The 27203-nt window shown below is 40.5% G+C and overlaps 1 protein-coding gene across 1 annotated transcript in view; it reads left to right on the forward strand.

Annotated features, from left to right (window-relative positions):
- The window catches only part of LOC116042861 (zinc finger protein GLIS2-like), a 33957-nt gene that overhangs the window by 2030 nt on the left and 4724 nt on the right, over positions 1–27203 (forward strand). The window contains exons 2-6 of the mRNA XM_031289276.2: positions 17576–17764; positions 19452–19645; positions 22445–22630; positions 23964–24097; positions 26671–26789. Of these exons, the coding sequence (XP_031145136.1) occupies positions 17599–17764; positions 19452–19645; positions 22445–22630; positions 23964–24097; positions 26671–26789 (799 nt within the window). The 5' untranslated portion in view covers positions 17576–17598. The remainder of the gene's footprint in view (positions 1–17575; positions 17765–19451; positions 19646–22444; positions 22631–23963; positions 24098–26670; positions 26790–27203) is intronic.

Here is a 27203-nt window from a genome sequence, read left to right on the forward strand (position 1 = left end):
CAATGAATCGTACATCAATGGAGATAATGGTGCACACAAAGGCATTCAAGGTGCTGCACTTGGTAATACACAAGAACAGTAAGATAATTAGTTGTGGGAAATTAAAATCTTGCCTACTTTCTCATCTATGCACACTTGGCCAATTGCTGCGTGAATAGTCGTGCTTGTCAGATTGTCGGTTTCAGAAAGTTACACAAATTTTAAGACACAGCTCCCCAACAAATTCTCACATTTTAACCTTAACTACAATTTTTCCCTAACCTAACCAAACCTAACCAAATGCTTTTAGTTAACTCAACTTGAAAAATTTACTGCTAGTGTGACTTTATTCTGCCAGAATGGTTACCAGATCAACAAAAGTCCCATATTGGGACATTTTGCACTGTGACAACAACCCATTTTGATGTTTACGTAGGCTATAGGAGGATCTGTCTGTGGCATTATTGGACAGTATGTCAATTTCTGTATGATTTTGCAGTGATCCAAAATTTGTCCTTAATGTATGAGATAGTCTTTTTTGAACACAATGCCACTAAGCTACTAACTAACTGTTAACTGCCTGTAAACCCAATTTGTAAGTTTGAAACCCTTTAGTTTTAAAAGTAGTTAAACTGCAGCAGTACAATTTCAGGCTGCAAACAAACCCCACTGTCTTATCACCATGGCAATGCAGTCCAAAGCTTAAGTGGCAAAATCTTAGACGATCACTACCATCCCTTAAAACACCACTTTCAGCTACTGCCCTCAGGGCAAAGGCCATACAATAGCTTTAGGACAGCCGCTTTTGAAGCCAGCTTGGTACCTGGTGCTCCTTTTAATAGCTTCTAGTGCAGGGCTCTTTTTAAGCCAGGGACCCCTTAACTGAAAGAGAGATGGAGTAGGGGCCCCCTACTGCATATATTGTATAAAATGAAGTTGCATATTAAACTGGGCCTACAATAAGTTGTAGGGCAACCTAAAGCCTTTTATACATACCTTTTTTTTGCATATGAATACTAAGCTATTCAAATAATAATTGTCGGCATGCTTTTATAAATCATGTTTTAATGTTAAACATACATGTGAATCCTTAGGATTAACTGTATCTGTGGATGGCTATTGACTACCTTACCTATAGGCCAGTAAGCCTATCATCAGTTGGGATTTGCTAATAGTGTGCTAATAGACAATTTAATTTTTGAAGAAAACTTTCAAAAATTAACAATAATTGATGGTCCCCCTGCAGTGACTCTAAGGACCCCTTAGGGGTCCTGGATCCCCTGTTGAAGATCTCTGATCTAGTGTATAGTGTTTTTATGTAAACGTGTTTTAATGTGTCCTGTCTGGATGTGATATGATGTGTTTTAATGTACCCTTTTTAAAAGCAGATTTTGCACATACAAACCATTACCAAATTTCTGCCTTTTAGCTCGCAAAAAAGTAGACAATAACGTATTTTCTATTCTATAGTACCATTGTGCAAACTCCCAAATGAAACAGGTTGGAGACAAGACCTTTCCTTCCTTTGTTTTCATCCCAGCAGTTTGGGTCATCTGATATCACAAGTTCGCCACCCCCGTGACACGACTGCCCATCCTCATCCTCCCTAAAGGATGATACACCTCCCTATAAGAAACACTTCCTAGCTCCAGCTGCACTGATTTTCATGCTTTTGCTTGAACTGTAACTCTGTGGGGTCCTGCGAGGCAGGGCAGGTTAAGGAGTAACCAACGGGTGTATCTGAGATGCATCATGGTGGTCAGGGTGAAGAGTTTTTGAGAATGTGGGGATTTTGCATGACGGCAGCAATGTGCAGGTTGCAGGCTTGTTGCATCATGCTGTTCTCTAAAGGTTGGACAGATGCATGTGGATGGATTTTTAAAAAAAGGCCTGGAGCCAAGCAAACTCCTTTCCTGTTGTTGTTGGGTGCGTCTGCCTTACAGCCCACTTCCACCCACACTGTCTGCTGCAGGGTGGGAGTGTTGCTCATACATATGGCATATGTGTGTGTGTGTGTGTGTGTGTGTGTGTGTGTGTGTGTGTGTGTGTGTGTGTGTGAGGAAGCAAGAACAAATGATAAAAAAGGGAAGAGGAAAAAGAATTGAATAAAGAGAGTAAGAAGAAACTGAAGGTAGAAAGAAAGCGAAGGAACAAAAGAAGAGAGAAAGAAAGAAACATGTTAAGGAGAGAACGAAATGGGCAAAGGAAGCAATTGGAGGTAGCCAAAGAAAGCAAAGGAGGCAAAAGAAAGTAAAAAGAAAATTATGGAAGTATGGGAAGAAGTGAAGTAAGCAAAAACAAAAAAGCAAAAGGAATAATGGAAGGCACCCTGGTGGCCTAGGGCAGTGGTTCCCAACCTTTGTCATCTCTCTATTAAAGGCATAAAATGCCTTAAAAAAAGTGCTAAAAAAAGAACGAATGAAACAAAGAATGGCAGAAGGAAGGAAAGAATGGTAAAAGAAAAGAATGAAATAAGTAATCTTGACAAAGGACCAAAAGATAAGAATGTGGAGTAAATAAGACAAAAGTGAAGAAATCAAACAATGGAAGAAAGAAGGAATGATAGAAGGAAGGAAACATGACAGAAAGTGAGGGGGAAATTAATGGAAGAGGGGAAGAAAAATAAGTGAAGGAAGCAAGGGGAGGGAAAGAAAGCAAATAATGATAGAAATGTAAAATAAGTAAAATAACAGTGTAGAAGAAAAAAGGTCAATTGAGAAGGAGGAATGAAGGAAGCAAAGAATGGTAAAAAATAAGGATTAAATCAAATATTAAAGAAGTAATACACAACAAGAAAAAGAAGTGACCGAAACAAAGTGGAGTAAGCAAAGAAAAAAGTTAAGGAAGCAAACAGAGCCATAAACAGAGCCATAAATAAATAAGAAAAAAAGGCAGCAATGAGGAATAAAGGACAGAACATTTAGCAGAAAAAAGAAGGAATAAAAGGAGGCAGGAAGAAAGAAAGAAGAGAAGGAATTAAAAAAACAAGGAAAGAAGCAAAAGAAGAAACAAAGTAAGACAAAAAGAAAGCAAAGGAAAGAAGGAAGGAGAAAGAAGGTGAAGTGAGTAAAGAAAAAGGCAAATTAAATAAGTAATAAGCGAATGAAAAAAAGACCCCAACCCAAACTGATGGTGTATATAGTTGAACATGCAGAGGGAGACCTGCACTGACTCTCCTCTTCCTCCTCCGTCACTCTCCTCCTCCTCCTCCTGGTATCTCCAGCCCTCGTGCTATCTGCAGCCGGAGACCCCCCACTAAAGCCCCCTGTGTGGCTGCTGGCCTCGGCCCACCGTCGTCTCCAAACTCTGCCTGCTGTTTGCACATGATGGGTTCAGTGAGTTCAGCTCAGCTATAAAAGCACCACTCCCCCATGTTCTCCCCTGCGGCAGAGGCAGGAGTTAGCAGGCCACGTATGGGAGGATGGCAGGAGGAGGTGGGGCCTCCTCTGGTTCTCCTCTCCTCTCCTCTCCTCTCCTCTCCTCTCCTCTCCTCTCCTCTCCTCTCCTCTCCTCTCCTCTCCCTTGGCTCGTCGGCTGGTTGTGGTATCGTTCTTGGGCCCAGCCCTGGACCAGACATTCATTTTTCTCCTCTTAGTTTCTAACCACTAACTAACCACTGGCTCCCTGCATCTCTCCCCCCCCCCCCTCCTCCTCCATCTTAGGAATGTTTTATTCACCTCCTCTCTCTGTCTTCCTTCTCTGATTCTTACATGCTAAAAGCTTACATGCATCCGTGCCAACATCTGCAAATCAACAGGCAAATGCACACACATGCTTTGAGCACACAGCTTCGCCAACACGCTGACACAATACAGTAAACACACAGACGTGCACACACACATTTTGACACACAAAAGCTCCCCCCCCCCCATCAGTATGTGCCGACCACCTGTGAGGGTACACACACATCCATAAACCTCCCTTTCTTCTCCCTCTCTTTTCCATTATCCTCCCGAGAGCACAGGGCCGGGGCCTTTACTTCCAAACCAAACATAGACCAAATTCCACCCCTCCATCACTCCCCTACTCCCTCTCTCCCCCTTCTTATTCTCCTCTCCTCTCCCTCCCCACTCGCTGCTTCTTGCTCTCTTTCTTTTTGGTCTGTGTTTGAGGAAGGAGGCAAACGAAATGCTGGCCTTCACGAAAAAAAGGCCCGACAAAGAGAATGAGGGAACCTGTGAGCAGAGAAAGAGAAGAGAAAAATGGATAAAGATAAAAAAAAGATGTCTTGGCAAGGAAGGGAATTATGATTGTAAAGAGGGATCAAGTGCCATGGCAGATGGACGTAGAATCAGAAATGGACTTCTTCTGTGTCCCAGTGGCTCATAGATGTGGACTACAATGGATAGACTGTTAGCTTATTTCTCTTCTTCTTTCGTCACTCTCTTTTCCTCATGGCATCTTTGATGATGTTGACCGATTGCTTTGGTGTCAGCCTTAACACGTTTTTAGCTCCACTAGGTCTGCAACTACTGAATACTTTGATGGTTTTTAACCTGATGGTTATATCTTCAAAAAATAAATAATCATATAAAATGTAAGAACATAGTAAAAAGTGTTCCAAACCCAAAGGTATTTAGGCTCAAACAGAAGTAATAATCACATTTGAGAATCTTGAACCAGCTTAAGACATAGCAGCACTTTTCTCCACTTGATGATTTAATTGATAAAGTCACCATGTTTGGCAAAAAATATTGCATTCATTTGAAATATGGATGTCAGTACAAAACAGTGACACTATTAATACCCTGACAGAATACTGTTGGGGGTGCTAGAAGATCGGTGGCTTGACCACTTGTTAAGTTAGTGCAACCCAGTGGTGTAGTCTAATGTATTGTAGTGGGTATACTGTCCTGTATATATATATATATATATATATATATATTTGGGGGAGGAGGGGCCATATCATAGCAGGGGGTCTGGGCGTCCACCCCCAGGAAAGTTTTGAACATCAATGACTTAATTTCCTGAATTCGGAGACACTTTAATGCACCAATTTAAGGTGGATATATATTGGGTATATATAAATACTGGTACAGTCTTAGTTCTTAGTCTTAGTCTCAGCAAGCTACAGTACAGTAACTTGGCTGCTACCAGAAAATAAGTTAACACAGTTCATTTAGAGATGTATTTGTATTGAATTCTGTCTCACGTTAGCGTTGCCAGCACAATCTGCAATCATGTTGTGTATGTGCGTGTCAAAGTTTACCAAAGTTGAGCTCTACAACTTCACATGGACTTACCTTGTAGCAGAAGGAATCTGCTAATCACTGCAGTTCCATAAAAAAATTAACTGATTTCAGTTAAAACCTTTTGCTTTTTTGAATACAGGACTGGATTTGGTCCTTGGGGTAAAATATCTGTATTTTAATATATTGAATAATAAATTGAATGATGCATTCAAGTCAACTGTCGACTTTTTTCTCTGCTGATTCCCTTTATATCCGTCTCTCTCGCTTCATCTATCTATAATGTTCACTGATCGTGGCCTCGGTTGTTCTCCCCTAATCTCTTGTTTTCATCAACTCCTTCCTCTCCCTTAAGGTTGAAAAACACCACTCGGTTTTTTTAAAGCCCAAATTAGGTTCAGCCACTTCACGCAAAGCTAAAGAATCAGGGTTAAATTGGTAGGTTATTTTCCCCAGTGTAAGGAAGCCAACTTAATGAGTACTTGTTTAAAGGAATTTAGAAGTAAACTATGCAGTTTATTTACCTGTGCAGCAGCTTCCCCCCCCCCCCCTCCTAAAAGGTGCTTGCTGGAAACGCATTAAGGTGGGTTTGATTCTGAAGCTCCCCCTTGAAATGAGTACAAATTGGATTTTTTTCAAATGGCATGCATATAGACCACGGACTACTAGACTCATAATGTCTGTTAGCATTAAAACATTACTAATTCTTCCTGCTCAACTCTCCGCTGACTTTTTTTCCAGCTCATTACTCTGTTATTTGATGGAGCCTTTTTCCTCTCTCTCCCTCTTTGTTTCCCCAGCGAGAATGAGAGGAACGGCCTATACAGTACAGCTGGGATTGGTTATTATTTACTGGCTTAGCTTGGGTTGGCGCGCACACAAGCACACACACACGCAAGCACACACACAGTGGAAACAAGTTGGGTGAATCTGCTCTGCACGTAGGAATGTGAGGCGCATGTGTTTGTGTGTTTTAGGTCTGGATGACAGAGGGAATGAAAGAGGGATGGTGAGAAAGACAAAACAGGCAGGCAGAGAAGGAAAATGAGAGATAGAGAAAGAGAGATTGATTTCTGGAGACTGCTCTTGGCCTCGTCCGTCTTGCCTGTCAACTAAGGTTAAAAACACTTTTCTCCCTCAGTCTTTCTGTCTCTCTCCATCAACTCCCCTCCGCCTTTCATTTCCTAATGTCCCTTCCCGCTTTCGTCATCCCCGTCTTCATATTTTCAACACTAACTTAGAATATCTGCACTCATTCCCTGGAGCTCGTCGTCGCCCTCCTCTCCATCTTCAGTCTTTCTCCTTCCCTCGCCCCTCAGAGGGCGGCGGTGGATGAAATGATCGGGAAGGGGGAGGGACCTGTTGCTCGGCCGATGGCGAGGAATTACAGGGAGGGAAAGCAGAGAGGAGAAGTGGAGAGGTTTCTGTGTTGACCTTGTCCCGCTGCCAAACGGTGGGATGGTGGTAGTGGTGCAAGGGATTATGGGTGGGGGTTATGAGCGAGGAGAAGGGATAGAGTAAGAAATAAATGAAGAGGCTAGAAGATCTACTATGTCTATGGAAGTAAAAAGAAGAAAGAAAGTGGTGTTACAGGTGAATAATACAAACAAGTCTTAATTTGGTGGCTCAAATCAAAATTGAATATGGTTAAATGGCTGAAAAACAATAAAGAAAATCGGGATGTCCTTCAGTACATCCCAGGACCGGAAGCAATGCATGAATTAAACTATGAATATACTTTAGAGCTGTATTGATTTATCTTTTTAAAAGCTTTAGACCCTGAAATACTGACTGGCAGTGTCTGTTAAAATCATATAAAAGGACACCTCAAACAAAGATCTAGTCAATAGTTTAATCATTCTAAATCAGAGCACCAAGTATATTAAACTGCAGTCCAACGCAGCAACACTATAGCTCCTTGATTGTTACCAAAACCTGATGAAACAGACTATGATGACTTGATTATTTTGGCCACTTGGGAGCAGCAGAACAAGCCTAAACACAGAATTGACATATTATCACTACATAAAGTTGTTGTGTTAGCAAACAGTTGCCTATGTACGCTTTCAGAAAACACTCTCCTTAGCTCTGTTTTGCTCTCCAATTCCTCTCCAATTCTGGCTCTTTTGCTTCACTATGGGTATGTCCCAAAGCCCTTAAATTGGATCCCTGTCTCCTCCACTTGCCTCCCTTCCTCATGTCTCTCCCGGGCCTCCTCGGTGGGATGGACTAAGATCGGAGGAGAGAGGCAACGAGCAAATGTGTTTTAGAGGGATGAGACGTCCTTTCCTCGGAAGTGTCACATAAATACAATACGTCAGCTGTTTGGGCAGAGTTAGCAACTCCTTCAGCTGTACGGCTTCCGGGAAGGCTACTCTCGTGTGTCCTCGCCTACAGCTCCTCGATGATCCCTCCTCGATGCTTGGACCTTGGTCCTCGGGGACAAAAATAAGAGCTTTGAGACGGCCTTCACCGAGGAGGGACAGGACAACTTCCGGTTCAGCCGAGGAGCTATCAAATAAAGGGGGATAAGATTCAGCCTATGTTCACCAGGTAGTCACTAACTTTGTCTACCTGCCGTTTGATGCTGGACAGGCAGCGTACAGTGGGTTTTACAGAGCTTTCTTGCTGAAAACAGCTGCTTGTGTGGCTGGAAAACGACACTATGAGAGCGGTGGGAAGGAGCCAAAACAGAAAAGTAAAACAAAGAGCTGAAAGATGTCACTAGGAGCAACCCCTTTTACAGTACATGCAGTAATTTAACCCATTGTTAATATTAAGTTAAGTATGATTTACTCCAATTTATATATATATTAAAAAAGGCTCAGTTTAGTTTTCCTTTATGGGAAAATGATTAAAACTAGTAAACTTTGTTGTCCTCCTTGAAGGAAGCAGCCTCCATTTACAGGGAGTAAGATGGTTCATCCAAAATAGTATCAGCTTGAAGTTTGTTTGTCATGACTATACATGGCTAAGTATTATTATCATTGTGAGCTAGAAAGGGATAAAGTGGGATGAGGTGGGTTTATCCTTTATTACAGCCTTCCTGCATCACTCCACCGACCCCAACTGATCTCTCCATTTGTACAGCTCCCAACTGACTCTAAATATTTGTCTTCTGTCTCCCGTTTGGTAATTGCATATACTCACTTAGTTACAGAAGTTCTCAGTATTTTGCATGCGTAATTCACCAATTTCTGTGAACCTGCCAAATGTGCTCTAGTTTATACATTTTTCCAGAGTTTCGTTTGACAACCCAGAGATTGTGACCGGACTTTTATTTTTTTTACTGTGTCATGGCTGCTTTGCAATCTGGACGTTTGGAGTTTCTGTCATTGGAAAAAAAAAAAAACATCTGTTAAGTATTAACATATTTCAGAAGGAAATGTTGTGCTTTTAAACTGTCATCTAACAGAAAGAATAAACAGCTCTTCCTCAGAAAAAAAATAAAAAATAAAAAGGCCCAAGTGCAATTCACATCAGCTGTTTTATTTTCTTAATAAATAATAATTTCGGACATATCAAAGTTGAGAGAACCCCTCTTTCGATGAAAGTAGAATACCAAAGTCTTAGGTCCTTTCTGATGTTTTGAAGCATATACAGTCCTCAAGTGGCTGCTATAAACAAAACTCTTTAAATAAAACCCATGCATGAAATGAGCAGCCAGTTGTGTTTTTATCTTAGAAAAATCAAGTCTAACTGCTGCAGCCCCTTTTAAAAAAGTCTTGTAGTGAGAGACGTACAGTAAGTCTGGAAAGAGCCTTTTTCTAGTGAAGAACTAAATAATCTTGGTCTTGAGAGATTACTCCCCCGCTCCTCCTCCCCTGACAGCCGCCACACCACTCCCCTCCTAAATGGTAAAGACGCCAGTGTCAGTGCGAGAGACACTGCAGGCTCTACTGGTGGCTATTGCAGACTTGCTCTGCAGAGTTGCATCACTTAGCGCTGCTGAGACACGGGAGAGAGAGAGAGAGAGAGAGAGAGAGAGAGAGAGAGAGAGAGAGAGAGAGAGAGAGAGAGAGAGAGAGAGAGCCGAGACAAATAATGGGAAAAGTGTGAGGAGAGGAAAGGGTGGGAGCCCACGTCTGACTCCCACAGTTTCTGTCTTTCCCTCCCTCCTTTCTTCTTCTCTCAGTTTTTCTATTTTCCGTTTTCACCGCCTGCTCGCCCTCTTGTCTCCCAATACGTTGCCGTTTTTCTCGTCCTGAGAGAAATTCACTCTCCAGAATGCTGGCACTGAGAGCACGCTGTGAATCACAGCTGGCACAATATAAAACAGTGGCTCAACACATTCAAAAGCTGTGAACACTGACAGTGAATTTCCTTTCGCTGCCGTGGCGGCAGAAAAACCAGTGGCCTGCAGTGGCGGTGGTTTTGTTTTTCTGATTTGAGTTTGAAATGTGATATTGTCATTACTGTTTCGGAGGATCTAAGTATGCTGAGGCCCTTAAAAACAGTCAAAAACGTTATGTAATAGGAAAAATACTTTACAAACTTTTACGTTGAAAAGAACCATTGCTTGTCTTCCGTCTTTAACGAAAACCTTTGCCTCCAAGAACTACAGTATGTTTGGCTTGTCTCCATCTTGCCACTGTCTGTGTGGTAACAGGAACACCCTGCTGTTCTCTCCATGCTTCTCAATCCCTCACTAGGTCCTTTGCCCCTAAACTCAAACCACTATGTCATTTTTTTTTTTTTTGGTCCATTGAAATGTTCATGGATATTTGCTGTTCAAACAGGTGTCCAGTTTCAGCCAATTCCAGCCATTTCCCATTAGTGCACCTCAGCCTTTACAATCAGTATCTCTCCTTCTGTCTCTCTATGCCTCCAAGTCATAAAAACAAAGCCTCCTGTCATCCTCACTGTTGCTGCAACATTGTGTAATACCTTATAAGGACGTGGGATGGAAAGATCAAAGGATGTAACCCCTAAAAAACAAGAGCTGACATCATTCCTGGAGTGATGGACCGTCTTCTGTCTCTCCTTCCCCCTGAAATCCATCCTCTTCTTGAAAAAAAAAACCCCTCTTAAATACCAACATTAAAAAACGAGAGTTCATTCTCCAATCCTGCTCAAGATCTGAGCAATTTGAGATTCTACCTTCGCAATTTTACCCTTTGTCTTTTTTATAAATTAGATGTATTCTCAGTTTAGAAGAAGGCGAGAAAAAAACGACAATGAGGTGGAAATGATTAAAATATACCCTGAAGTCAAGAATGACTGAGTGATGCCATGTGTTTTCTGCTACAACACAATGACTAGAAATTAAAAGAAAATTGGAAAGTTCAAGAAATGCTCTGGAGAATAAAAAAAAAAAAAAAAAAAAAAAAATGGGAGAGAAGAAAAAGGAGTGGGAGGTGCGGAGGGCAGCGGAGAGGGGAGGAGAACAGGAGAGGTATGCTCTGCTGGAGGACTGGGAGAGGAAAACCACAGGAAGGAGTGAGAGGGAGGGAAGTAGAAAGAGAGAGAGAGAGAGAGAGAGAGAGAGAGAGAGAGAGAGAGAGAGAGAGAGAGAGAGAGAGAGAGAGAGAGAGGAGTATAAAAAACAGAGAGGGAGAGGCCAGATCAGGGTGCCGTGGAAGCAAAAGTTTCCTGTAAGAGGGGGAGACTCTTTCATATGTGTTAGTGTATGTTACACCAGAGGGGGGCATCCACTCTGTATGTGTGTCTGTACAGTTTTACATATAATTGAGTGAAAAAAACATTTAGTTTCCAGTATGTTACTATGAGAAACTAAAAGTGAGGTTTTGTGTGTATTTGCATGTTGAAAGTATATGGATACATCCATATACAGTATATCATATATATATATATATATATATATATATATATATATATATATATATATATATATATTATATGTATTTGGATGTGACTGAATGTATATCAGCATGTGCTTTTGCTGTTTTCCTGAAGACATAGGGGCATAAGCAACACTTTGTTTGTATGTACATCCATCTGTGGGCAAAGAGTTTAGTTTCTGCTTATGGTCTAAGTGTGAATTCATGTTTATTTGCATGTGTGGGTGTGTGACCAAACATATAACTGCATATGTACTGAGTGTGTGTGTTTGTGTTGGCTTCTATTGCTGTCTTTGGGAAGACCAATTTCAGTGGAAGTGAAGGCATTTCTCTAAGGTTAAGGTTAGAATTAGGTTTAGATTAGGTTAAAAGAGAGGGGTAAGGATTGGGGTTAGGCATTTAGTGTTGATGGTTAAGGTTACAGGCTAGGGAATGCATTATGTCAGTGAGGGTCCTCACAAGTATACAAACACAAATGTGTGTGTGTGTGTGTGTGTGTGTGTGTGTGTGCTACTCCTTACATGTCTTTAGAATATACACTAAACTGTATGTGTCCGTGTGTGCATGCATGTGTGCACAAGTACACGTGTTTGTGTGAATAGTCAAAGTATGTGTTTTCATAGGCAGTAGGGGATCCATAAGAGGGTCCGGGCATGCTGCCCAAACGCAGGTCATTGAGGGAAAGGAGGAGGAGGAGCTGCTGGAGGTGGGGGGCTCACGTGTGGTTATGAGTTTTGCGCATGCCTGCTGGTGTGACTCCAGTCTGCATGCGTGCCTGGATACATATGGTCCTGTATGTGCGTGCCGTCACAATAACTCACAATAATAGCAGCATGTGTGTGTGTGTGTGTGTGTGTGTGTGTGTGTGTGTGAGAGTTAGAGAAGTCAGCGAGGTTGCTGTGGAATGTGAAACCAGTGTGGTTAGGTAGCTGGCAGGCCGGCACAAGGACCTAAACACTGACTTCATTGTGGTTTAGCCTCTGCCTCATATTATGTCGGGGGATCCTGTCGGTGATTGTGGAAGAATTTGTGGTGACAACGAGTTTAGAAGTTAAAGAGGTGTACATGTAGCTGGAAAGTTGCCGGTTTTAATCCCAGATTGTGTTTGGAAAACCAGCCAGTGAAAAGGTTTAGTAAATTAAGGTTGCTCCTACTGCCAGCTATCATTAAAGAGCCATATAGTGAGACACCCAACAGAGGTTTTGCAGTTGTGTGGCAAATCTACTCGCAACCCACGTCTGGCGCCATTTAGGAGCTCCACTGGAGGCAAATACTGGCTGAATATATAACAACTGGCTAGACAAACAGATATCTGAAGAAAAAACATTGTGCTGTGGCTGTGACGTTTCCAGTGAAAGTGAAAAGTCTGCAAGATAAGGTATCCAAGGTCAAAGTAGAGCTGGGCGATATGGAGGAAATAAAATATCACGATATCTTTGACCAAATACAAAAATGTCAATATTGCGGTGATATTGTAGGGTTTACAGTTGGTGCTTTCACTAAATCTTTACACAATGAGATTTTTGATAAATAATCATTCATAATGTGGATATGAATTAATAACTAAGTGGGTAAAGGCAAATAATAGAACAGCTAGAACAGTCTGGTAAATTCGGAAAATTTCATCACTTTAAAAGACAACACTTGTGTGTCATATTACAATATTTCGATATCTAAAATTTAAGACGGTATCTAGTCTCATACAGTATATTGATATCGATATAATATCAGTACATTGCCCAGCCCTACGTCAAAGTTATAGAGTGACATTTTGGGAAATACATTTATGTGCTTTCTTGCAGAGAGTTAGGAAAATGGATACCACTCTGAAGTCGGAGCTAGAAAGTGATTAGCTTAGCTTAGTGTAAAGACTGGAAACAGGGGGAAACAGCTAGCCTGGCTCTGTCTAAAGTTTATGAATACACCTGTATGCCACACCTCTACAGCTTAGCAATTAACACAATGTATCTCATTTGTTTAATGTTTATACAAACAGAAATGTAAAAAACGTTGTCAAACTATTTAGTGATTTGTCTTACAGCTTCTCCTTCAAAGCATAGCGTACAGTATAAGCTTTATAGTACACTCCTCATGCTGTATACAGTAAACAACAAACACATCTTTTAGGATTTCTGTACTCTTAAGAGTCTTGTTACTTATCCGCCGGCTGATATAAGCTATATCATTGACTTGTAAATATCAGATTTACAGATACAGATAAAGATGGTGAGTAACGGTAAACTGAGCAGGTATTAAGACTTACAGAGATTATTTTAAAAAAGATGACTGAGGATGTTCCAGCTGCTCTCAGGTGTGAATGTTGTGCAACAGCGTGAGTGAGAGGCAGAGTGTTACTGAAAAACAGAGTGTGTGTTGTGTCAACTTTCACACCAGCTGTCAAGCTTTTTTTCCCCCGCAGGTTTGGTCCACTTCACTGCACAGTTTCCACCGCTTTGGTTTCCTCCTGTGAAATTTGTTTCCCTTTGAAGCAGATATCTGGTTCTTGAGTCATTCGGTCTAACAAGAACTTACGAGTTGAGTCATGGACCAGGGTGGCTTTTTGTCTCATGCTTCACCCAGAGTACCATAGCACGATGGGGTGGAAAACTACTGCAGAATCTGGTGAAGCCCCTCAGTGAAGCTCCACCACAGAAATGTAGAGGATCGCAGTAACAAACCCACATCATAATGCTTCTCAGAGGTTTTTCCCCTCAGGAGCTGAGCAGCCACTATAACTCACAACGCAGAATTGGACCCTGCTATCATTCTCAAATTAATGGAATGGTCTTAGAATACATGGACAAGAACAGGACAAACAGGGCTATCATTCCTATTATGCTCAGTTGAGAAATACATTTATGCAGAAAATCTTCTTTCTAAATTAATTGTATTATTTTCTTCCTACTGTAGTCATGTTTCCATCAACGTAGTTTTATGTGTATTTTGAAGTATCGCATTAGAAAATGTTGATGGAAACGGCAAAATTCGAAAGAAACATCCTCAAATTCGCAAAAACGTTTTTACACTCGCTTGAGGTGGATTTTGCCTTTTTTCGAAAAAGAGTTAATGCGCAAAATGGAAGATGGAAACAGCTTTGCCGAATAAGTAGTGACGTAGCGAACGTGTAGCTCACATGACTATAGTCCCGGTATCCATCGGATGGGGGAAGGATCGGGAAATGGGTCCCATCTAGTGCGCCGTAGACTTGTGGCACAAGGTGTGTAGTGGAGTTGCGGAGCGCTATAGCCTGTGGTTCAGCCACGTCGGGTAAATTGACGAATTGGTTCAACAGCTTGAATCATATGGCCCTGCACACCCTGTATACACAACGGTGAACGGTTGTCTCGCTGACAACAAATGTCACAATGCCACAACCCTGTATTCTGCACAGGTGGCCAACTTGTACAATGCTACCTCTCTCCATTTAGCCAAAGAACTTCTAACTTCTAAACTCTTTGATTAAGCAAGCCGGTTTGTAATCTACAACCATGCGTAACGTCAACTTGTGATGAAACTATGCTTTGCGTAGTCTAGTTTATTCTCTCTTAACCAGGTGATGGAAACGCTTCTAATTCGCATTCATTTTTTGCGACATTTTAAAAGTTCGCTTAAAATTCGGTTGACAATTAGATGGAAATTTGACTTGTGACATGTCAAAATATCATGTAGAGCCTGTGGAGATGATTGTTGTTGGCCCTGAAATCGCCACATCTGTCTGCTGTTACTGCTGTATCATTCTTTTTTTTATATAAAAGTGTAACCTTAGTTACTGTACACATTACATTTTACTTTAATTACTTAATACTCATTTATGTAAATAATATGTTTTAGCTGGTATACTTTTACTTTTTGGGACTGTTGCAGAAGTAAGTTTTATTATTATTATTATTATTACTCCAATATTTGTGAATAAGTTGCTTGCCCCCTTGCCTTGGGTAATTTTAATTCCTACCTGCCATAGCCATATCATTTTAAATGTGTTGTACTCCATGGTTAAAGGAAATGTGTGTACCTTCGGCTGATGTTGAACCGTCACTTTTTAGTTATTTATCCTCTGTTTACCACAGAAACTACACTGGCTGGCTTCATGTGGGTCATTTTGTCTATACTGTAAGCCATATCTTTTGAATGCTGATGTAATGTGATCTGTCTGAGGCTGTGACTAATGTTGCAGGAATTATTTCAGATTTTTAAAACAGCAAACAACTCAAATGATTCAGCTGTCTATAAAAGAAAGGCAGACATTTTTGTAGAGAAGATGTAAATGCAGTTAGCAAGTGTTTTCCTCACACAGTCACACTGGGCTGTCATCATCACTTCAGTTCTCTGCCTTGCACTGATGTCAATGGCAGATTAGTGCTAAAATAATTCTACTTACCTCAGTGTCGCAAGACTGTCATGAGGTTGTTTTGATTACAACGGTAGGTAGCAGACGTGTTTTGACTGATGGATCAGACTTGTCTTGTTCCACTGTGAGGGGGGGGAGACTTCCTGTAGCAGTTAACACCCACAAGAGACCTCTGGATCCCTGTCAGAGCCAGAGAGATTGACAGAGCATGTCAGCGAGTCAGTCAGAGTCATGAAGCAAAGAAAAGTTTAATTAGTATATAATAGACTGCAGTCCTTTACATTAATACTTTCCAAAAAGGGATTTTATACTTAACTTTGTGACATAAATTAAGTCAATGAATAAGGAAATGTCCTGTTTTTTGAGATTTTAATGCTAATCTGAACTGCTAATACATCCCAAGTGTCTAAGAAATGTTGTCCTAATGATATTTTTAATTCATATTCCACTGTATATATAAAGGCTAAATGTATTAAACTAGTTTTAGTGTAAATTAAAAAGGTGCCATCCATAGTGATAAAAAGTAAGAAAAATCAACTGATTTACGGTTGCCTTCAACTTTATGGAGCTTTTTAACGTCTTTCAAGTCATTGTTTTGGTTTTATGGCTCATAGCTTTACGTGAACCCGGTGTACACCACCCGCCCAGTGCCAAACGGCATTCAGGCAGACACCACTAGCGCCTATCACTATGAGCGATAATGGAGAAATTTCCCTCATGAGTTGGCGGAGACCAAAAACAGAGTGGGTGATAGTGATCTCAAATGAATTGCTAATGTACATGTGTTAATAGGAAGTGGTTTGCTAACAAGTTAACCATATCAACTTTGTAAGGTGACAAACAATGATGTGTTTACAGCTTGTTGTGCTGCTGCCAAGTGGCCAAAAAATGAATTGAAAATGAACGAAATTAATTAAAGCTGGTTTAAGCATGAATCCAAAAACACATTTTTGTGCAAAATTAAAAAAGACAAATCATGGATACCTTCAAAATCACATCTACATTGACATGTCTCGCAAATCAGAAGCTAATCAACATAGCTGAGGGCATTCAGTGCAAAGATCTGAAGATACCATACTGTAGAAAGGTGCCCATAACAAGGACTGTTTCATTACTGATAGACTACATTAAACATTCAATTGAAAATAGATATTGATAGCAGAGATGCTCTCTGAACTAGAGCCCAAGTCAAGTCTCAAGTCTATGAGCTAGAGTCCAAGTCAATAGCCAATGCTAAGTTAAACATATTTGCTAAACGATCAGGGTGCGTTTTCACGTGCCTGATAAAATTAGATGTGGTTGAGCCACAATCTTGATACTTATGTTTGAGCCTTGTTTTATGAAGTTTTTAAAGCCAAAGCTTATGAGGAATGGCACAGCAACTTCCGGTGCGGTCGACATGTTTGTTTGTCCTTTCTCACGTTACGTAGGTAGGTAAGTTACGCAGGGAGGGGAATAATATTCAGCTTATCATACGTTTCCTAAAAACATTGTTCACCATTCCCGCATTTCGAGTCTGAGTCGAGTCTGAAGTTACTGTGTGTGTAGTTTCGCTTTGCCAGACCTTCCTCCACAGAGCTGCGGAGGAGGGTCTGGTTAGTCCACACAGCATTCTGGGATGAGAGAAAAAACATACTCTGGTTTATTGGCATTTCTTTAAACCAATCACAATCGTCATGGGCGGCGCTAAGCACCGGACAGAGCCACGGTGCCGCTGCAAAATAACCAATAATAGTTTTGATGGAACGTGTACGTTCAAAAGTTGTTTTAGTCGTGCAAAAGAAAACTCAGATTGGACAGATAGTCTAGCTAGCTGTCTGGATTTACCCTGCAGAGATCTGAGGAGCAGTTAACCATAGTCCTCAGAAATCCACCGGAGTTTAAAATTACAACACAAAGAAAGCGGAACGTAATGGACAACCAGCCAAAAAGAGTAAAATCTGGCGGAATTTCGGTCGGCAACGGAGCAATCCCGGAAGTGGGATGTCATGGATATAGACTAGCCCGGCAGTTACTGTACGTTAGGTATTACGTGTTACGCAGCTCATCAGACAATTCCTAAAAATATAGATTGTTCACGAGTTCCCCATTTGAGTCCGAGTCAAGTCTAAAGTCTTTTGAGGATGAGTCTCAAGTCAAGTCTGAAGTCACTGTGTGTGCGACTTAAGTGCGACTCAAGTCCGAGTCTCAAACTCGAGGCCCCATGTCTGAGTGATAGTTTATTAACACTTGTCTGCACCGTGGTTCTCTCTCCTCAGGTGGGCAGGAGCAACCAGCAGCCATGTTGTCATTGGACGAGCCGCTGGACTTGAAGCTTCCCAAGGGACGGACAGATGGTCCAGTCAAATTAGGAAAGAGGGCTTGTCCTTCCTCTATCTGTGCCCCTCTCAGCACCACACGACCACGCCTGCTATGCACAACCTTTCCGTCTCCCCCCTCCTCCCCAGGTAAGAGTTAACCACGTAAACTGAAGCCCGACGCACAGTATCAACAGACATATTGACAAAGTCTCCATGATTTCTACCCTCTCTCTTACACAGACGCATTGGCGTAATTTACAGGGGTGGGGTGGGGGGCGACCCACCTCAAAGTGGCCAGTGCAAGCCACCCCAAAAACCTCTATTATAACTTCCATTACTTCATGCAGAGAATTTCACCAGAATGCAGGAAATGAAGTGTTTGACACTCAAAATTTCAATTTTGCTCTAAAGTGGAGATCTCAACCCCCAACAAAGTTGAACCCAAAGTTACGCCCTTGCACACACAACATGCTTTTGTTGATGCCATGTTGCTGTGATTAAGACTATGATAATGCAATAGAACAGTAAGTGGATTCTGTGTTCTCACTATCCCAGTAACTTAATATTGTAAATCTAATGAATGGTAGCTGTCCTCAAATAGACATACATTGTTCCCAGATTTGTCAGTGTGGCTCAAAACAGAAAGAGCGTGACGTTGACATGAAGTGACCTTAAAGATAACCACAAAATGGCCTCTGTGGCAGTCTGAATGGACGGGATAAGTTCATACTTTACAGCCCAAGTGCTCAATAATGTGCAGATTGTCTAATGTGTGTTTATGGCTGTTATTGTCTACTCTCTGTGTATTGTTGTTGTTTAATAATGCCCTTTTTGCCCTCTCATTCTTGTGCCTGCTATGATCTTCTTTGGTGCTGAGTAGCTAAATCTTCCCAAATGGAGGCACAAGGACGTCATGGGTCCTTCACGTATTTTAGAGTTTTCTAACTTTCTAAGCTGTCCACTTAAAAGCAATATTAATCAATATAATCGAATCAACAACTATGTGGGATTTTTAACATGTTCCTAACAGTGATTAGCCAAGTTTTTATCCAACTCGTTTACCTAATTTTCGAGATTTCCAACACCAATATTGGGCTAGAAAACTGTGCACACTAAAAACCAATATTAATCAACAACTCGTTTACTCAACTTGTCTGGTTTCTCTGAGGTTGGAGGTTCACCCAAAGTGTAGTCTGGCATTGCCAGACCTTCCTCCACAGCGCTGCAAAGGAGGGTCTGTCTAGTCCACACAGCATTCCGGGATGGGAGAAAAACGTGCTCTGGTTTATTGGCATGTCTTTAAACCAATCACAATCGTCTTGGGCGGTGCTAAGCGCTGGACAGAGCCACGGTGCCTCTGCAAAATTGCCTCTGGAAGGAACTTGTTTTGGTGTGTACGTTCAAAAGTTGTTTTAGTCGTGCAACAGAAAACTCAGATTGGACAGATAGTCTAGCTAGCTGTCTGGATTTACCCTGCAGAGATCTAAGAAACAGTTAACCATAGTGCTCATAAATCCACCGGAGTTCAGAAAGCCAACACAAAGAAAGCGGAAGGTAACGTAATTTCCGGCGGCATCTGAACAATCCCGGAAATGAAATGTCGTCGATATAGACTACCCAAAGTGTAATAAGGGCTCAAACCAGTTCGGGGTTGCATAATGTAGCCAAACAATATTAGTTAAAATATCCAAATGTACACCAACAGCAACTTTTAAACCTCAGTAATACGCGAAGTAACTAAAATTCAACATTGCTGAGTCATTATATGGAAAGCCTTTACTTCAGTCTGACGAATGTAACATCATCCCTGTTTTAACTCTAATCTCCAATCTAGAGTCCCAGTCTTCCCCTCAAGAACGACCCGGGTCCTGCTTCAGTCCTCCAGCCATGGACCTCAGCCTGTCCCCCTCCTCCCGCCATGCCTCCTCCCTCTCCCCGTCTCCTTCCTCCCCCTCCTCCCCCTTCCCTTCCTCACCCCTGGAATCCCCTCACTGCAGCAGCAGCCCTCAGCCACATCTCTTCTCACGGGTGAGTGCAGGCGTTCGCACACTGAGACGACACTAACAATAGCTTTCCAATTATGAAGATATTGTCTAATACGTCTTGTTTCAGCCAATGTCTTAATATCTGTTATGAAAGATAATTGAATGACACTTCAGTAATTGTTGCGATCAAACTCAATCTAGACTGGAAATGGCGCATGTGCAACGTACAGTAAAACACTGTGCAGAGACGGAAAGACAAAGAGAGAAGAAAAAGTCATTCTCAAAAAAATTCTAATGAATACAGCCAGATAAGATGCATTACAAGTATTTTGAGGACAGCGGTCGATGTCATTTTATAAAATCATATTAAACGAGATAATACATTCAGCTGTGCCTGCTGTTTCATTAAACAAAAGTACAAGAATAATAGATAAAAAAGTAAAAAAGAATATAAAGAATAAGAAGTAGAAATGTCTGTGGGCCTTGCATTTTTGGCAGGTCCTAATAATAGTTTATGAAAAACTATTACTAATAGAAATGTCTGTGGCCCTTTCTGATAAATAGCTACTGTTACACACTAGAGGGGAACACACACTGGTGGCATATGACAAGGGCCATCGTGGATTAAAGGAGTAGTGACATTTCCGGAATTATGCTTGTTTGCAACATTATGTTTGTACTGTAAACATGAAGCTATGGCCAGCAGCCAGTTAGCTTAGCATAAGGACTGGAACCAGGGTAAAGCAGCTAGCCTGGCTCTGTCCAAAGGTAACAAAATCTGGCAACCCGCACCTCTAAAGCTCATATTTAACATTATGTACAAATGACACTGTAGGCATGAGAGCTAAACAGTGGGTTGAAACTCCTTATAGGCGTGTAGGTGTGTATCTTCAGGTCAGCAGTTAATCTTATCCATAGGCATGACCACCATATTTTCAGAAGAATCCAACCAGCTACTGATTGTGGCTGAATGTGCTCCACTCTTCTTCAACAGGATTGAATTGAATTGGGATCCTGGGAGTGAATCTAATTTGCTGGTGCAATGTCTGCACACAGCACACAGCCGTCCACTGACTCTGTCTAAATCAAATTCTAGCCATGCTTGAGTGGTAAAACATGAAACACACTGCTTCTTTTGTTAGAGCATCTGAGTCTCCTCTCTTGGCACAGATTCATCTTTTCGCTCAGAAAGTACCCATTTAAACTGTCTAAAACATTAGAAGTGGAGTTTGAGACGCACTCATTATGTCTCCCAGACATATTTCAAAGATTTCTTTGAAACTGTTGGCAGCAGCTTTGTGTCCATAATAATTCGCTTAGCAGATAAGTATGAATTTCCCTTCCAATTTCTAACATGAAGACTTTTAGACCATCTTTAAAAACAACCCTGTTTGTTGTTCCCATATAACTAAACTGCATTCTCAGTTACGTTTAGAGGGAACCATATGTTCTCCCAGGACATGTTTGTTTCGACACGTCCTTGTAGAAGCGCATACGTTGTGAAGCGGTCGCCGTTTTAAACACAAGGTTTACGTTGTGAATCAAACAAATCTGCTTGGTTAGGTTCAGAAATGGATTTGGATTAAAATAAGCATGTTTGTTTTGTAACTTCTAAGTTAGCTTTGTGATAAATTAAGTATGTTACATACGTGACATAAGTTACGTATACCTACGTGAGTTAAAATAAGTCAACGCTGACTTGAATGGCAGAGGGTTGCAGAGAGGGTTGATATTTTTAAAGGCAAACCTAAACGCTACATTTTTAGCCATGCCTTTTATTAAACAAGTTATATCTACTTCTGGTCTATTTTATATGTAGTTTGTTTTAGTTAGTTTTATAATTAATTTCATTAGTTGTTTTTATTCTAGTTATTTATGTATCTGTATTTTATGTTTTAACAATTTACAGTTTATATACTTATTAGCCATTGTTCAGAGCTTTTATTTTTTATTTATTTATATATTTAAGTATCTTTTGGTTTTAGTTGTCTTGCCTCTGGTGTTTCCTCACATATGATGGCGTTTCCTTGGTTAGGTTCAGCTTGTTCCTGTTTTGAATGGCATGGGTGGTTGGGTAGGTGGGTGAATGGGGCCGAGAGGTGGGGGCAATTGTATTATGTGTGTATATCTGTGTGTTTGTGTGTGTGTGTGTGTGTGTGTGGGGGGGGGGGGGGGAATTGTATAAAGCACTTTGTGCTACATTTGTATGTATGAAAAGTGCTATATAAATAAAGTCTGATTGATTTAGGCATGTTCAGCCCCCACAAAACGTAGCAACACCTTTATTTAAACTTAAACGGTGGTGCATTGTACATCCTGTTGTGAGGGCAAGTGCTCTGCCTTTTTAATATCACAGGTTTACATACATATCGCTGCTGATTGGCTGACACCTCTGGCACACCCACCACCCAGAAAACATATCTCAGTCCGTAGCAAAGCGGTTTCACACCGTTTTGGGATTGAACGTGCCCCTGGTTTCCAACAGGACAAACAGCGTTCTCCTGGGTGAAAGTCCTATGTTTGTATGACCCATCCATCCATCCACCCACCCCTACCTCCTCCATACACAGAATTTGATTAGAAACGCATTTGTGATGTGTCAAAAACAAACAAAATTTTCCAGGAGAAAATACGTACCCTCGAAACGCTATTGAGAATGCTGTTTAGTTGTATGGGAACGTAATTTCTTTGGAGACAGGGCTGTTAAAAAACACCTTAATTTGATCGTCCATCAATGCATACAGAACCAAAGATGGTGGTATTTAACCAAGCAGTATAGCACTGGAACAAGCTTGTCTTCCTTGGTTGATGTTACCTTTCTCTCCATCCTCCTCTCTTCCAGGAACCAGCTCGTCATCGAGGTCTGGAGGGTGGAGCTTCACCGCAAGGCTATCCATTTTACCTGCCGATTGGAAGCCCACCGAGGGCATACAGCTTTCCCTCCTCCATGTTCATCGCTCAGAACAGAGAGAAGCAAGTATCACCAGAGCCCTCATTGGACGGTCAGCTGGCCTGCCGTTGGATCAAGGTGAATATAATTATGAAAACAAAAACAAATCAATGCACACTGAGAGGCTTGTGTCACTACACTGCATTCTGCATCAGTACGTACTCTGTGCAATGACAATATAAGTGAAATCTAACCCAATCTTCATAAATGTATTTTTATAAAATAACGGGCACAGTTGTGCAAACAATGTGGTTTGCCACATTGACAATGATCATACACAAAATAAATTAAATAGTCTCAGTTGAGCATCATCAATCAATAACAATAAGTCAATCAAATGCACGGAATTTTTACTATAAGAATATCATAGAGAGCTGGGTGAAAAGGACTGCAACTATTACTCTGAACACTAGGTGGTGTAAAGTACTAGGTCTAATAATGACAGATAGAGGATAAATACTAAAACTATTTTGACACTCGATTAATCATGGTATTCATTTAAGCAGAAAAAGGCAAACATCCATGTGTTGTTGCATATCAAATGTGAGGGTGTGCTGCTTTCCTTTGTTGTATTAAATATTTAGGTTTTTTTGGATTGTTGGTTGCATAAAAAATCTATCTGACTCTGACCTGCGGCCCTTTGCTGCATGTCATTCCCCCTCTCTATCCCTTTTCAAGTCTAAGCTGTCCTGTATAAATAAAGGCCTAAAAAATGCCCCAAAAAAATAATCTTTAAAAAATAATAATAATAATAATGTCACCTGGCATCTGGGAACTTATGAATTTACAGTTTATTCTGAGATTTTAAAGAAACAAAACTATTACTTATGACAAAGTGCTTCACAAAATTAAAACTCAAGCAGCACATAATTAGACATACAGAATGTAAGGAAAGTTGGAATAAGTTGCAAATATGACATAAGTAAATAAGAGAAGTTACAGAAGCATTGAACAAGATCTTATTTTAAAATGTTTTAAGATTATATATTATATATATTTAAGATATACCTATATCATTGAAAACTATTCTTTAAACATTTTATAAATAAAACTCAAAATGATTCAACATCATAAAGAATTACTCCATTACCCTGTGGAAGGCTCAAGCCAACACGCGTTGGTGTATATTTAATGTCTTGCCCTATGTATTAAAGGACTTTTTATCACTTTTTGGCACCAACCTTGTGTGCCTGGATAGGTTTTTAATGACCTTTTTGGTCAGAATGTTTCTTCCTTTTTGATCATTAAGAATTAATTGAAACAAGACTCAAGAAAAGCAGAAAACTTATGGATTGGAAACATTTAAATAAAAAAAAAATCTTGATGTGAAGTTACATAAAACACGTATGATGTGTGAAATTAACTATATAGATACTATAGAAATTTCTCTCTCTCATTCTTTATCCTCCAGTGCCACCTGCTGTTCGACTCGCTGCAGGACCTGGTGGATCACATCAACGACTTCCATGTCAAGCCTGAAAAGGATTCTGGGTACTGCTGCCAGTGGGAGGGCTGTGCCCGTAACGGCAGGGGCTTCAATGCCAGGTATGTTCACACAAAAAATGTACGATAAGACAAACCTTTATTAATCCCTGGAGGGAAATTGCAGCGTGATAGCAGCAACTGCAATAACAATGAAACACAGGCAGATACAGATAAGAGCATAGAACCAAACCAAGATAATAGGAAAGAAAGGTCAACACGTTTCACTTACCATGATAAACTTTTTCAAAATCCTGGTTGGACTGATGTCAAGGAACTCCCTTCTACTGTATACATCAGTTTTATATGTATTGTCATGCTTGTGTTATCTTTAAATAGAATACATGTTATTGGTAAATGGTTGTGTAACAATATTAGTTTAAAAACATAGTTCAAGTCTTTTGTTAAATGTGAAGTTATTTTTTAAGCTGTAGTTTGCAGTATTGTTAACCCTCCTGTTGTTTTCGGGTCAAATTTGACCCAATTTAAAAAGTTTCTTTCAACCAAATTGTCAAATAAAATAACATGGATGGTTCCATACATTTTCCATACATATAGCATTTGAAGAAAGAAAATTGATAAAAGAATGTTGAAAAAAGTGACCAATAATGTTGGAAAAAGCTTCAAAAACATGGGGGAAAAACAAAAAACGTAAAAAAAAAAATAGCGCAGAGAAAATTGACAAACATTGGAACAAGTGACAAAAGACTAAAAAGGCGAAAAAGGTGTCAAAAAAAAAAAAAAAAGTTGCATGGTCGACGTTAAGACAACACAAGGGTTAAAGTCAAAAAGCCATTTAGTGCTACTGTTTGACCAAAGGGACTTGAGTTAGAACGATTTTTTAAACCATAGATTTAAAAAATCTTTCTAACTCAAGTGGATGGTGGAGTCCACATCACAACTATTACGACAACGACAGTGGAGAACGATATTGTCAGGATCCCTTTCAGAGCGATTTGATGAAGGATAGAAACACTGACAGCCAATCACAATCCATCTGAATTTACAACATGACACGGCGGAGATATAGCCTGGATGCCAGCCGAACTTAGCCCCGCCCACAACATTTGAGGTCCGGAAGTTCGGTCTGGACTTGATCCGTTGTGGAGCAACTATGCTCCAACCAGAGCTGTTCGGACCAATCAAATTGTCAGGGCGGGCTTTATACGATGATGGACAGATGAACAGTAACGTACTCAACCACGTCCTCAAAGAGCGCTTGGGTTGAATTTGTTTACAACAAAGATGGCTGCCACTGGAGAATTGCAGCGGTGTCGTTGCTCCGGGGACCGCCGGGACACTTTTTTGGTTCATAAAATGTACCTGAATTCACATATATGTAGGATATTACTACAGACATTCTTGTAATCTGTCATAAGCATATATCTATCACTATCTATCTGTCACTGCTACTACATTGCACATACATGTTGTTCATACATTGTTCATATTACATAGCCATATTTATTCTGCTCTTATAACACTGCAATATATTTGTTGTCCTGTCTATACTTTGTATATCACACTGCACTTTGCTGCTTTTTTTTTGCACTTCTGGTTAGACGCTGTTAAACTGCATTTCGTTGTCTTTGTACTTGTACACTGCACAATGACAATAAAGTGGAATCTAATCTAATCGTATGTTGCATCGTCTGCTGTGATGTATTATTATCAGCTGGAGCGTGCAGTGCCTGTTTGACGTTGCTGTTTGAAATATGTAATCGTTCAGCAGTGTGGATGCTCACATCGTTATAGTTATGGTTATGGTTATGGTTATAGTTATCGTTCTTGGTGTGGTCTGTTTTTTTAATGACAGCCTCATTCCATCAAATGATATTGGTGTGAATGTCTTGTGCATTGTTTTAACACTTCAAACCCAATTTAGCCTGAAACACGTTGGGATCTCCACTTACATTTTAATTAAAGTTTAGTGGGTTTAAATAATGTTTGGCTGCACAGAATAAGTTTGGTCGGTGAGGTTTAAGAAGTTAAGTTGAATACTAATTATCCGTATGTATCAACTTTAATGCAGGTCCATCCTACTGTTATTATAAGAGAGGTATCAAGGCAACATAAACCAAGAAATACATGCATAAAGTGACCAAACAGCCATCTGAATTTCTGGACCATTGAATGTTAAAAGTCAAATCATAAGGACATTTGCCAAAGGCAGGCCAAGTTCTATTAGCAAAAAGGGACACGAACTGAAAGAAAAGATTGCTTAAAAATATTGCAAATTACACCAAGAACCAGTTGAAACGCATGTATGCTTTCCCAGGTTGTTTTACTTGCACATCTGCTGTTATTATTATTATGTAAGGCATTTGTGTAATTTTAGTCACCCTATGTAAATTATCCCCAGGGTGCATGCAAAGTATGGAAAAGCAAAAGTACAATAGTTTTCCATGGTCTATGAGCCGCAGTCTTACACACCCCTGCAGCTTCCAGGTAGGCAGGTTGTTAGACTGGATCATGATATAGATCTAGCAGCCTTATATGGTAACACTGTAACCATACTAACTGGTTCTAATTTGAATATCAGCAGCCACATCTTACAGAAAGATACTGGACATTTCAAAAGCAAAGTAGTGTATGTGTGTGTATTATTTAAATAGAATTTGTTTGATGTTTCATAGGTATAAAATGCTGATTCATATCCGGACACACACCAATGAGAAGCCGCACCATTGTCCCACCTGTAACAAGAGCTTCTCACGTCTGGAGAACTTGAAGATACACACCCGTTCACACACAGGTGAGTTTATGATGAAAACAAAATGCAACCAGGCAGCTGTAAAATATCTATATAAGGTCTATATTATTATTGCTAATGAATCCCATTAAAAGACCAAAACCAACAATAAAACCATCCTGTGAGGGCCAAATCTTAAAAAGTGGTCACTCAAAGCAGCAGAGATCGAGATATCCCAACGTTTAGCGCTTAGTGTGGGTCAGGTTCGAACACTGGATCCTACATTTCCCACAATGCAACTCTATAGGCGTATTGTCATTAGACCATCCCTACCTGGTAAATGCCTGCTTCTTTCCACAGCACCAGTATGTAATACAGGTTTTCTGTTAGAAGGAGTTTCAAATCCAACAAGCTTGCTAACCCTGATGACATCACTGTGACATCATCCGGGTTATTTTCTCAGATTTTATAAAGCAT

Source organism: Sander lucioperca, chromosome 4 (assembly GCF_008315115.2).
Source record: "Sander lucioperca isolate FBNREF2018 chromosome 4, SLUC_FBN_1.2, whole genome shotgun sequence".
In the NCBI taxonomy this organism is placed as follows: domain Eukaryota; kingdom Metazoa; phylum Chordata; class Actinopteri; order Perciformes; family Percidae; genus Sander; species Sander lucioperca.